The sequence below is a fragment of the Orbicella franksi genome, chromosome 1 (genome assembly GCF_964199315.1).
Source record: "Orbicella franksi chromosome 1, jaOrbFran1.1, whole genome shotgun sequence".
Taxonomy (NCBI): domain Eukaryota; kingdom Metazoa; phylum Cnidaria; class Anthozoa; order Scleractinia; family Merulinidae; genus Orbicella; species Orbicella franksi.
Window position 1 is genome coordinate 24,774,889 of NC_138145.1, and position 12,551 is coordinate 24,787,439.

General features: G+C 36.7%; 2 protein-coding genes across 2 annotated transcripts; one reads left to right on the forward strand and one right to left on the reverse strand.

Annotated features, from left to right (window-relative positions):
• Positions 1-1,195: 1,195 nt before the first annotated feature.
• On the forward strand, positions 1,196-8,027 carry LOC145498148 (GPI alpha-1,2-mannosyltransferase 3-like). Its single transcript, XM_081478034.1, has 6 exons — positions 1,196-2,321; positions 3,300-3,428; positions 3,942-4,274; positions 4,866-5,058; positions 5,814-5,852; positions 6,318-8,027. Exons 1-6 carry the CDS (start codon positions 1,399-1,401, stop codon positions 6,399-6,401), a joined length of 1,701 nt encoding a protein of 566 aa, XP_081334160.1. The 5' UTR covers positions 1,196-1,398; the 3' UTR covers positions 6,402-8,027.
• Positions 8,028-8,147: 120 nt separating this feature from the next.
• Positions 8,148-10,809, reverse strand: LOC145498265 (cyclin-dependent kinases regulatory subunit-like). Its single transcript, XM_081478167.1, has 3 exons — positions 10,510-10,809; positions 10,083-10,207; positions 8,148-9,671 (listed from the first exon to the last, which is right to left on the reverse strand). Exons 1-3 carry the CDS (start codon positions 10,572-10,574, stop codon positions 9,634-9,636), a joined length of 228 nt encoding a protein of 75 aa, XP_081334293.1. The 5' UTR covers positions 10,575-10,809; the 3' UTR covers positions 8,148-9,633.
• Between the last annotated feature and the right edge of the window lie 1,742 nt (positions 10,810-12,551).

The following is a 12,551-nucleotide window of genomic DNA, read 5'->3' on the forward strand; positions in this document are numbered from 1 at the left end:
AGGTGAAATGTAGAATTAGATGAGCAAAAAGAAATTTTTGACATTATGGGCATTTTAAACTTGATTTGGTCACAGTAGGAAAATTTTGCTTTCTTTTAGTCCTGTACTTGGTAACGTAGTTGATTGCATCAATGTCAACCCCAGTGCGTGCATGGTGCTTAAACCATGCCTTGTGTGATGCGCAGAAAGTATGCATACTAACAAAAGTAGGCACCGTCCTTAACACCTGCTACACATTCACCTCTAATTAAACTTGCAGATCCCTGTCATATTATTTTCCTTTAGTGATAAGAAATATCATCTTTAGACTGTTTCTGGTCTGCTTGCAGGTGGCTTTTTCTATTGAGGTCCAACAAGTGTTCATTTCTACCCTGTCTCTCTTCCTGATTTTTGAGAAAAAAACAGAATGCAAGCAGTCTAGACTAGATTGTTTCAGGATCCTGACAAAGTCACCTTGTTCCTTACTGTATTCACTTGAAGTTTAGAACAGGTCTCACTCACACAGAGGAACCTGGATCTCGCTCTCAATTTGTAGATTGGCATTCTCCCACGTGAGGTACCGCTGGAACTATCTCCTGGTGTAGCTTGAAACAGAAACTCAAGTGGAAATACTGTAAATGATCAAGTTTGAAAGCCAACAGTTCAGCTGAACACATCAACCTCTTGCCTCATGATCCAAATGAAGTCAACCCCTTTTCAAATACTGAGTAGCTAGAAATCTATTTCTCAAAATGAAAAGAACAGGTTTCAATTTGAGGACATTGGAGCATATGTCATCATTTTGTCTTATACCACCAACCATATAAATGAGTGCCCTAGTGACACACCCCTACAAATGATTTTCTACTTCCTTAAAATTCAATTCAGTGCACTAACACTCAGACGGTTTACTAACTTTAACCTTTTCTTCTCATTTCTTAAAATAAATTTTTGGTTAGTTGTGGTTAACAAAGGGTCACATTATCACGTGACTTTAACATGGGTTGAATGAAGCTCACGTTAGATTCTCGCCAATGTCAAATTTCCATCTCCTTAGAAAATAAACAGAGGTAGACTCAATTTCCAGATGTATCGCCAGCATTTCCTTTCTGCTGTGCATCCTCCTGCTTCTGTTCAGTGGTTGAACTTTTCACTTCATGTGCAACAGCAGTAGCAGCATTAGTATTCGAACTGTGTTCTTCCTGTTTGGTTTTCAAACCATGTTCGTTTGCGTATCTCTCGAGCAAGGGCCTGAAGATATATACTCCGCTGGTAACTCCGACTAAAGTTACCACAAACAGCTGATGAAAAGGCATCCTTCCTATGAAGTCTATGAAGGAGGACAGCATTTTGTCAGAAATTGTCAGAAGTGACAGGCGTTACTCACTCTCGTCTGCGTAAAGACTGGGTTCTACAAATATGCGCCTTGCTGATTTTGATTTCAAAATGGCGGTAGAGGATGTGACCAAGCGAAAACAGGCTCCAACCACTCCTCTAACCAATAAGTTATCTCCTCAGTTGTCTTCTATCCAACAATCAGAAGTGTCTTGTGAATCGTCAAATGTTATGTTTGTACCAGAAAGGTATCTACTAGCGGGGTTACTCCTTTTCAGGATTGTTAATGCGTTTCTCATCCAGACATTTTTTGTGCCTGATGAATTCTGGCAGGGACCCGAAGTTGCGCATAGAATTGTATTTGGATACGGATATTTAACGTGGGAATGGAGAGAAGGTCTTAGAGGCTGGAGTTTTCCCTTGATCTTTGCAACAAGCTATAAATTCTTGGCACTGTTTGGAGTTGACACTGCTAAGTTCCTTGTTGTAGTTCCAAGACTGGTACAAGCTTGTTTTGCATCCTGTGGCGATTTGTTTTTGTACAAACTAGCAGTGAGGAGGTTTGGTCCTCAAAGTGGAATATGGACGCTCATTTGCTACCTGATCTCTTGGTTTACAATTTATTGTGTGACTAGGACGTTGACAAATTCTTTGGAAACTGTGTTGACGACAATTGCCTTGTACTATTGGCCATCGACCCACATAAGAGACAATGATAATAGCAACGAAATCAGCAAAGCTCTTAGTTTTGCAGCCTTTTCGTGTATCATCAGACCAACAGCTGCCATTATTTGGATTCCATTATGTGCAATGTATTTACTATCATCACCAAACAAGTCATTGTTTATATTTAAGTGTATTTTTCCAATTGGATGTTTGGCCATGCTGTGGTCTCTTGTCGTGAACAGCTGGTTGTATGAGAAGTGGACACTGGTGGAGGTCAACTTTGTCAAGTTTAATGTCATTAATGATATGGGGACATTTTATGGAAGTCACCCATGGCATTGGTGAGCTGGAGTTAGATCAGGCCGTTTCACTTACCCTTTGCACTTTTGTCTTGTACCAGTTCACTACTGTCTGAAAGAGGGACTGGTTGCAGTTAGCAGTGTAATAAATAAATAAATATACATTTATATTGCGCCATTTTCCATTAATTGTCCATGGCGCTTTACAATACTTCAATCCTTTACTTTAAAATTAAAATCCTAAAATTAAAATCCTAATCCTTTAATCAAATTCTCAATTAATCACAATTATGACCATTCGGTTCGATTCCCAATTCTTTGATTCCAATTTTCGATTTTGGTTTGATTTTTTGCGTACCTTTCACAGGGTGTCCTCAGTGAGTTTTTATATTGTGAAATCGTAATCCAGAACTCTTTAAAATGTGCGTTTTTGATTGATGAGTAGAGACGTTTGCAGTTCATGTGCCATTTTGTGTTGTGTGGTAAAAATGTTGCCCTTCTACCACCCCTTCAGAATTTCCAAACAAGGCAAACCATGTGCGACACGCTCATTGTATCCTAAAATTGAGGGTTTAGGGTTGTATGTTGTTTACATTGTGTATCATGTTGTAAGAATTAAAAAAACATTAATATTTTGCATAATCGAATTGAAATAATCGAAATTGAATCGAATTGCAAGGAATATGAATTGTTACACCCCTAGTTACAGTCTTGCTTACTGTTTTGAAGTAATTCCCAAAATCGATCGACTGAATTCTCCTTAAAATATCTTTTCTTTGGCTGTTTTTGTGCGTCCAGAGATGCATAGTTCATCTGTTTGAACTCTAACAAGTTTTGGGCAAGTTCTGTTTTTGCACGTGTGTGTCCAGTTATGCATAACAATGAGCATAAGACAAGTTATGAGTCTAGAGCAATTATCTGTTTAAGAGGGTAACTTGACTCATGGCATCTAGCAAATTATGCATCTTATGTTTTAAAAAAATCTATCCTTATTGTGATGGTTTTTGCGCATTTTTACAGGTACTTTACTCAAGGATTTCCTGTTGTGATGTTTACTCACTTAATTCCATTTGCCTTTGGTGTTTATAAAGCCAGTCCAAGACAGCAAAATTTGGCATGGCTTATCTTATGGACCATAGTTGTCTACAGGTGTGGTGTAACAAACTTTTTTTTGTTTTAAGAAGAGATCATAAGGGAGAGGTGTACAACATATCATGCATACATCGAAAGTATTATCAATCAGTTAATTTTCTCATACTAAGACTAATGAGACAGTTCCATGCCTAAGACAGAATCGAGACAAGTCTGTACAGAGGACTTATTTAGAGTGAAATTTAGTTGTTCTTACTATTATTAAGAAATTCCTCCTATTAGGAGTATACTAAAGGAGGCATTAGGGGCTAGAGAAAGAACTTGTAATACAGAAACTGAATATGTGATGGGATCTGTTTATGGCAAATGTCATCTACTGCAGAAATCTATTATTATTTAACATAGAATTAAATGCTACTTTTAGGAATTTGTATTTTATTGTTATTTACTTCAAAAGTATAGGACCACAGAATTGATAAAAGAGTGCTTAGATTTTAACAAGCAAATCCCACCAGTCAGTCATAATCAGATTATAATGATTTGCTTTTAATTTGTAGTTTTTTTTTTCAGCTTTCTTGGCCACAAGGAATTTAGGTTCATTTTTCCAATGGTCCCTTTGGCAATGTGTTACTGTGGGCTCTTTGTAAGCTCTCAGTCAGATAAAAAGGAAAAAACCTCTGAAGGAGATTTAGCAGCAGTCCTTAGACCTGGATGGAAAACTAAGATTATAGTGTTTTTTCTGGTCATAACCAATATCCCATTGGCCCTGTACACCAGTACTGTTCACCAGAAGGGAACTGTTGATGTCATGGAGTATATTCAAGTTGAGAGCTCCAAACTGAGAAGCAATGATGACATGTCAGTGTTATTTCTGATGCCATGCCATTCAACACCATTTTATAGGTACAGACCCATTCATTCAAAATGTAATATTTATGGGTGTTTCATTAAGTTGAATTCAATATAATTTGTGAATCATCTTGCTTCGTGCAAATTACTCTCTGGTTATTAGTGTTCTTACTAATGAATGTCTGTCTTTGTTTTCAGTACTGTGGCTGGGCATTGTGAATTGCAAATCAAATTTTAAGCTTTTTGTCCACCTGTAAATTTCATCAGCCATTAGTCTCCATAACTTACATCATTTCAAAACTAAAACAGTCTAAACTGGTTGGAAGATGTAAAAGTATCTATGTTATATGTGAAAAGTGATTTTGTACATTATTTGCCCAATATTTTAACATCATGAGTCAATCAGGCTAACACAAGCATCATTGAAGCCAACCAAAGTGCCTTTTTGGATGACCAAAAGACTATTTAGACTAACTGAAGTGTTGCTTAGACTAACCAGAGTACAATTTTGACTAGTCGCTCATTAACACATGCTAGACTCTTAAATCTAGTACTGATCTTACTACACAAATTATTTCAGTCTGTACATATTGTTGTGTAAAATGTTCATGTATTGGCATTTATTTAATTACCATTCTTTATCAGTTTTGTGCACAGAGACATAAGCATGAGGATACTGGAATGTCCTCCAAGTGACAAGCCAGGCTACATTGATGAGGCTGATCGGTTTTACATGCATCCCTCATCATGGTTGTTAGAGCACTTTGGAAACTCTTCAGGGCACCAGGAAGAAGTTCACCTTCCAACACACATTGTTCTATACAATGTGCTTTTACCAGTTAGTCTATTGTTTCTTATTAGCCCCAACTCCTGAGTCCTTTGCAGGCATTCATTTTGCTTGTCTTGTAGTCTTTCCTTTGAAGCAAGAGGTTGACTAGCCAAAAAAGTCCACTTTTATTTGTATATTTGCAACAAAGGCAATGTTGTGAAAAGATTCTGGATCATGATTTTGTAAGATATTAAAATGCTAACAGCCAAAATGCTACAACTGCATCCTCTGGCCATTTTGACAGCATTAGTCAGAGGATAGCAGACATCTTAAAATTGCAAACAATTTCATTGGCAAATGTCACATTACATAAAAAAAATGACAAATAACAGTGACAATGTCTTAGTTAGCCTAAAATTGCTTTGTCATAAAAGGCAAAAAACAAGGTGCATCTAACTGAATGGTTTTCAATAATCAGATTTCAGCTTAGCTTGACCTGTATTCACAGGTATTGTTAACTGTGTTATATATGACAGAATGAAGGTGTTTCAGCGTGCTTTTGATACAGCCACAACCTGAAAAGGGTCTGAAAAACACAAAAGATTAAGTTTTTGTACTGCCTGTCTTCAACCAGAAAATACTTCAACAAAAAGTACATTTTATGCAGGTTTTGAGAATTCTGCAGTTAAACTCTTTTATTACCAAATAGCTGTAAAAATTTATCCAACACAATACTGATACTGCAAACCTCAACATCTCCAGTGTGACCATTTGGGTGAACAATAATCTTTATTAAAATTGTATGCTTTCTTTTTTCCTCACAGGATATATCAGGAGTTTTAGGAGATTTCTTTTACAGAGAGGTCAGTCTCAAACCTTAGTACATGTATCTTTAAGTTATTTGGTAGTAGGCTATTGATTTTATGTTGTTGAATTTCAATGAAGACATTTTGTATGCACTGAAAATCTTGCTTTTTCACGACACCACATCAAAACAACAAATTTTGCAAAACTACAAAGGATACATTCTATTGTGCTGTTGTGAAGTTTGTCTGCTCTGTTCCTGCCAAATTAGTTAGAGAAAGCTGCTACCTTTGACACATTATTCATTTTAAGTTCTTTAGCATGACAGTTGTATGACTAAAAGAAAGCAATCTTGACTGGCTAATGTTTTTGGAGATGTGTATCCCATATTGTGAGAGTGAAAGACCTAAATAAAGACCTCTGCATCAGGCTTTTCTCCATTTTCCTTCCTTTAATACTCAGGTTATGGAGCACTCAATATCATAAGAGAGTCCTGTTTTAAACCAAGTTTGTTTCACTTGCAGTGTGCAACATTTTTCCACACTCATTTTCCAGAAGGCCGTATTGGATCAGAAGTTCTGGTTTACTGCCATCAGAAAGCAATGTAACACACATCCTATACAATGTGTCAAGACATGACATGGTTGCCACAGACATCACTTTTCAAATTTCTCTGACTTTTCCCTGATAAAAATTATATAGCACTTCCCTGATCTGACCAAAATAATACAAATAGACTACAAATGTCAGATCTAGTTGCGGCTTCTGGCGTAAACTTACAGCCTTCCTGCCTTCAAGTTATTGCGCCTTTCAATAACATGCAAACTCTAACATTCAAAGCTCAACCAACAAATGCGTTTTTTGCTATTGTCAATCAAATGTTCGGCGGCTCCTCCCAGCTTCCGACTACTGCCGAGCGTGCAGTAATCAAATCAAATCGCTGAGCACAGTTCAGACAACATAGTTGGAAGCTGGGAGGAGCCGCCAAACATTTGATTGACGGTAGCGAAAAATGCATTTGTCAGTTGAGCTTTGAATTTTAGAGTCTGCGTGTTATTGAAAGATGCAGTAAGGTGGTTCCCTAGTTTTACAATTGCACGTGTGCATAGGATGAAAACTCAAGTAATCTGCGCGTGCTCTAAGGAAAACGTCAGTGTTGTTCAATTTTTATGACGTCAACATGAGCTCAAAAAGCAAAACTGACAGTGAATTTTCTTGCGTTTCCTTCAGTGAATTTTTTTAAATTTGGCTCAGTTGTAACCACATACTATAATAAAATACCCCTATTTTGTTAAAATCTGTTAGAGCTCATCTAATATATCTAGAAGAATGACAAATTACAGGATATGGTAGTGGAGAAACGGTCTGAACAACCTTGACTTCTTTTTGACTTTTTACCAATTCAAAATGTCGGGCAATATCGTTTCCATGATGTGGCAAAGTATGGAAAAATTTCACCGAAGTATAAAATTAATTTGAGGAGTTTAGACCAAAATGAGGAATATATCTACCTGTCATTAGATGAGATGTTGCCATGGTAACAGCCTTAATCCAAAATTGAGAACCAAAAAATAAGCCTTATTTTAACAGTACCCATAGTGGTAAATCTCTACAGGGAAAACATTTTAAGAGAAATAAACTGAGTTTCCTTTTCTAACTCACACTCTACAGGGAGGGTGTTCGTAAATACTCTAGGGAGCCACCTTAAATCAGCTGTGTTAAATTATTTTAGTTTTCCCTGACCTTGAAGAACTTTTTTCCTGACCATTTTCTGATCTGTGGCAACCCAGCATGATGACTTGTAGTTAGTACATGGTACCTACTGTTACACTGTAAACAGTCTTTTTCAATCTTCTACATTTGATAATCCATTGTAAAGACTTCCAATTTTCAGACTGTGTACCGGCAACACTTGATTACAAAAAGTTAAAAAGGAGATAGAGAGAATTTTAACTTGGGCAGGACATTATTTGCTCTATCGCAGAGATTTGTCTACCCCATTTTTGGTGAGGTTCTAAGATGATTTTTAGTACCTTCCCCCAAACACAACAAGCACATATTCTGTATGAAATGTGAAAGAGACAGCGCAGTTTGGTTAGTTTTTAGCAGCATTTGCATGACAAGGGCAAAATTTAAATGGCACTCCCAACTTTCAATTTGAGATCAAAATCTTTTGCTTGCATATTTGGTAACTCATGCCCAGTGGGCCATTATTTTCGAATTTCAATGGCGGGAGTAAAAATATGTCGCTTTAATTTTTGAAGTCATGTCTGTGTAACAGTGCAAAATAATGGTATCACTATGATAGAAATATCCATAACTGAACAATAAAATAAAAGACACTTCACAAGCAGTTTGATACTCCTTCTTTTATCTTGACTTAATAAAAATTATTGTAAATAATGATTATGTACAAAATTAGCCATCAAATGGGGCAAGTTAACAACTTTAAACAAATTAACCAAAACTCAACTACATCTGTTGGCAAGGAAAGAGCAAAAATGATAAAAACAAAATATACTTAGTTAATTTCTTATGATTCAATTCCCATCAAAGCATGTTTACTTTGCAAGTTCTTTATCAGATTAATGGAAGTTAGAGACCAAATGGAACCCGCAGAAGGCTCACCTTATCTATTTAATGACAAATAGTATTATCCAAGTAGCAATCACAAGAGAACACATTTATTCTCTTCTTAAATTCTCTTGGGGCTTTGTCACTTAGATAACTTCCAGCTTTGGTTCCCAGGGAAGATAATGTAGGCTGCACATAAGCAAGCCTACAGTTTATCATGAGAAATATTGTTTTGTTGTAAATGCCCAGTTACACAGTGGAATCATTCATGCAATCTGTCTCTATATAACAATCAGATGATTTTTATTACTCTGCAACAAATAAACATTTGCTTGGCAATGGGAAAGATATTCAACAGGCAAGATTGTTAGTGAAATGCGTCACGGTGTAATCGGTAATGATGTGGCAACAATCAATGTAAAACGTTTTTTTTCCTTCATTTTCAGGGTTGGAGAGTTGAGAGGGAGAGAAAGTGATACAGTTGAACCCCGCTGTTTTGAACACGCAGGGGTAATGAAAATTAGTTCAAAATAGCGGGAGTTCAAAATGACTGATAGTAAAAGACTAAAGGGCAAATCCAAGGGAAATGTTTTTGAGTTCACTATAACAGGGAATTTGAAATAACCAACTTGGAATTAGCGTGGTTCAACTGTAGTCAGGTTAACTCTAGAATCCTTTACGTTTACCCTTACCCTAACCTTAGCCCTGAATAAAATTACAGTAGCACTGATTCTTAATACAGGTGTTACCAGCCTTACTAATGTTTAGTGCAGCTTGTTTCACAACAACTTGCATGAAAGATTGGTCCATATAACAGGGCTTACAAATGAAACGTGCTGATCTTCAGTTGTAAAAAGTTACAACAACTTGCATGAAAGATTAGTCTGTGTAACAGGGCTGACAAATGGAACATGCAGATCATCATTTGTAAAATATTACTCTTACAAGCAAACATGCAAAAATGGGACATCAAAAAATTAATTATTTATAATAACTGATGCTTATTTACAATGGATTATGATAATACATGTAGCAAATGAAAGAGACTGAAGCCATTAATAATATTGCAGCACAATACAACAGTCATATTGAGTAAGTCAAATGAAAAGTTGATCTGTTACAGCAACCAGCAGATACAGGTACATCCACTTGTGATCTTCATCAGGAACTGTTCTCTTCATTACAGATTCAACAATCACATGCATCGTCTTCCTTCATGGGATTTCATTAGTGCATAAAAATAATATATCTCCCCCTCTGATGTGTTTATTTTACTTTTTTCTTGAATAATAGTATATGTGGTTCTGAAAATAAACCATAATTGAAGAGGTTAGTTATCCTGGTGCAAGCATTCAGTTACTGCAGTTAGGAAGCTGCACAAAATGGTGAGAACAAAAACGGGGGAGGGGTTAAGGACAAGCGCACTCCTCTAGTTTTCTCATTCTTTTTGATGCGGCTCATCAGCAGACTAAATTTTATTAGTCAGGGCATCTGTTGGGTTCTATTTATTAACATGAGTATCCATACCCTATTGAGATCTATTGAGGTCTTGGGAGGTGACTTTCAGAACTATGTCAAAAATCATAAAATGGATTTCTGCTTGCCCAAAAGAGCAAGAGCTAACCTTCATCCCTGAAGATTTGTACAGGGGAGTAATAGTAAGATGTCTAGAAATCGACATCGGCATATTTGATATAACTGGCTATCTTCTTTACCTGGATCCCAACGCATATAATGTTCCCAGCCTTGAGATTGTTGGACGCCTAAACCCCGCCACTCTTGCTCACTCATCAGTCGTTTGGGAACTTTTTTAGCGATGTCCTTTGGTAAAATGACATGCCTTGTATGTGTGTAAAAGGAAGAATTATTCATCTTGTTAGAGAGAAACTGCAGTAAACTGAGAAGATCGTCGCTTTGTAGCACCTCGTGCTTGCAAAGCAAGCCAAGTGTAAATGGGAAAATTACAAAATTAAACACCCAATGCTGTTTTTATGATTCACACATAATCACTTTAAGTCCTTAAACCTCTCCTATTCATTTAACCTGTGCTACCAGCAGCTCGATAGAGGAAATAAAACTCATGACCCAAGATTCCATTCAGTTATTTCATCAAGTATTTACAAACAAATTTAAAGCTCTCACCTGTATTCGAATTCACCGGTATCGTCGGAGTATCTTGTGGAATAGTAGATATCTCTTACCGACATTTTGGGTGGAATTCTTTGGTATAAAATACAAGAAAACGAAGAACAAACAGTGTGCAGGAAGGAGACAAGTCGGAATAACGTAAGCCTCGTGACAACGGTCGAAATGAATTGAAAAATTACGAACTGTGCTCTTTGTGCTCTGATTGGTCGAAAGTGAAATCTCCCGAAATCCAATTGGCTAAAAGATTTCAAGTTCCAGTCCCTTATCAACCTCGTTCCCACGCAAAGCAACGCCTGACTGCAAAGTTGTAAAGTAGAGGCCGGCGACCACAAAGAATTTAGGCTTTTATATCAGACAGAATTCTGAGAGAAGCAAGTTAATTCGAGGAAGGAAAGAACATTCTGTTTGTTCCCTTGTTTTTGCGAAAAAAAGTTTCTAGCTGTCGGGTTTGTTCTGGTATGGACTAAAGGTTTAATAATACAGTGCAACAAGCGAGCGTATTTACACAGTCCAAACAATAGCTTCATTATTCAATTTCTCCGAGTTTTATTAAAGGCCAGTTTTCAAGTGTAACGTGAATCGTACTGAAGGAGCTACTTTTGATATTGGGTAGTACCCCAGGGGTAATACTTATAAATTGAAAAACTTAGGGTGCGTTTCTTAAAGAAAATCCAAGATTGGATTCTTAAATCCGAAAGAATCCGAAAACGGATTTTGCGTTTCTTTAGTAAACCGTGGATTCTTCGGTTCCTTTTACGCACCATGATCCCAGAGATCTTGGATTGATCTATTCAGTAAAGAAAAGCAAAATCCGTTTTCGGATTCTTTCGGATTTAATGCGGCTTACTACAGTTTTGATGGACTATAAGAGACCAACTTCCAACTCTTTTCAAACATAGGCACGCAAGGCGTGCAAGAGTCTTTTTTTTGTGTGTGAAGTCTCGGAGATAGGAGCATTCACGGAGCTGTTTACAGTAATGATTTGGTTAGTTTGACAAGTATTTTTTGGTTGCGATGTACAGCAAGAAATGTACATACGATGTTACATCGGTAATGGTACGATAGCTAAATAGTAAGCCATAAAATGTTTGACTGAACAAACTACACTAATCTGACACGTCTCCAGATTAATGTAGATACCATCTTATTTTTTTTTCTTAGATTCGTTCTCTGATAAAACCCACACTGTGATTGGTGTGACACGTGCACATATCATGCATAACTCCTTCACTCACCGATCACATAGCCCTTCCAACCCCCAAGAGGAATTTTTGCTCAAAAATGCTCAAGTTAAGAGACCTTTTCGCATTTTATACGAGTCGTAAGTTTACCCTTTTACACAACGCAACACAACACTACTTCACCGAAAATAGAAAGAAAGAGAAAAAACCTCTCTGACACGTTAAAAGTCTGATTTAATTAAATTGCACTTTAACTTGGTGCCACGCAGTCTTAAAAGAACCTTTGAGCAGTTTTTATACTTTTTACCTTTAAAAATATCGGTTTAAAAAGTATGTCATAGAATGCCCATCGAATAAAAATAAACTGCTACTGCAGAGACGTAAAAACCGTTCAGAAATGAAAGCTTTTTTTGTTTAATATCCTTGGAACAATAGCCGATAACTTGTCAGCTCTAATTGAATTTACTCCCACATAAAAAACAGAAGTGTTAAGTTACCATTTGTAGCTAAAGATAGCAAACCTCGCGTGGGAAAGAGGAGTGACGATTCGTCAGCTCTAATTGAACTTTGAAAAACTAGAGTGTCAAATTTCCCTTTGTAACTGAAAAATAAAAATATCTCGTTATATTTGCATGCAACAAAAACAAAACAATCGTCACCTGCCCTTACTATTGTAAACGTTAGAACTGTTTCAAATGTAGAGAATCTTGTCTCCTCTAAAACATGTCCTAAGAACTAGAAGAGACGATTCGTGACCTCTAATTGAATTTACTCCTTGTGAAAAATAAAAGTATCAAGTTACTTTTGTAACTAAAAATAAAAATATCTCGTTGCATTTGCATACTACTCACTCAC

Bases quoted from the DNA above. Each gene is read 5' to 3' on its own strand.
- LOC145498265 (XM_081478167.1), bottom strand. From the start codon at position 10,574: ATGTCGGTAAGAGATATCTACTATTCCACAAGATACTCCGACGATACC. The intron at 10,208-10,509 runs GTGAGAGCTTTA...CACACATACAAG, and splicing joins ACCGGTGAATTCGAATACAG to GCATGTCATTTTACCAAAGG. The intron at 9,672-10,082 runs GTAAAGAAGATA...GTTTATTTTCAG, and splicing joins TTATATGCGTTGGGATCCAG to AACCACATATACTATTATTC.
- LOC145498148 (XM_081478034.1), top strand. From the start codon at position 1,399: ATGCGCCTTGCTGATTTTGATTTCAAAATGGCGGTAGAGGATGTGACC. The intron at 4,275-4,865 runs GTACAGACCCAT...ATTCTTTATCAG, and splicing joins CATTCAACACCATTTTATAG to TTTTGTGCACAGAGACATAA. The intron at 5,853-6,317 runs GTCAGTCTCAAA...TTTCACTTGCAG, and splicing joins GAGATTTCTTTTACAGAGAG to TGTGCAACATTTTTCCACAC.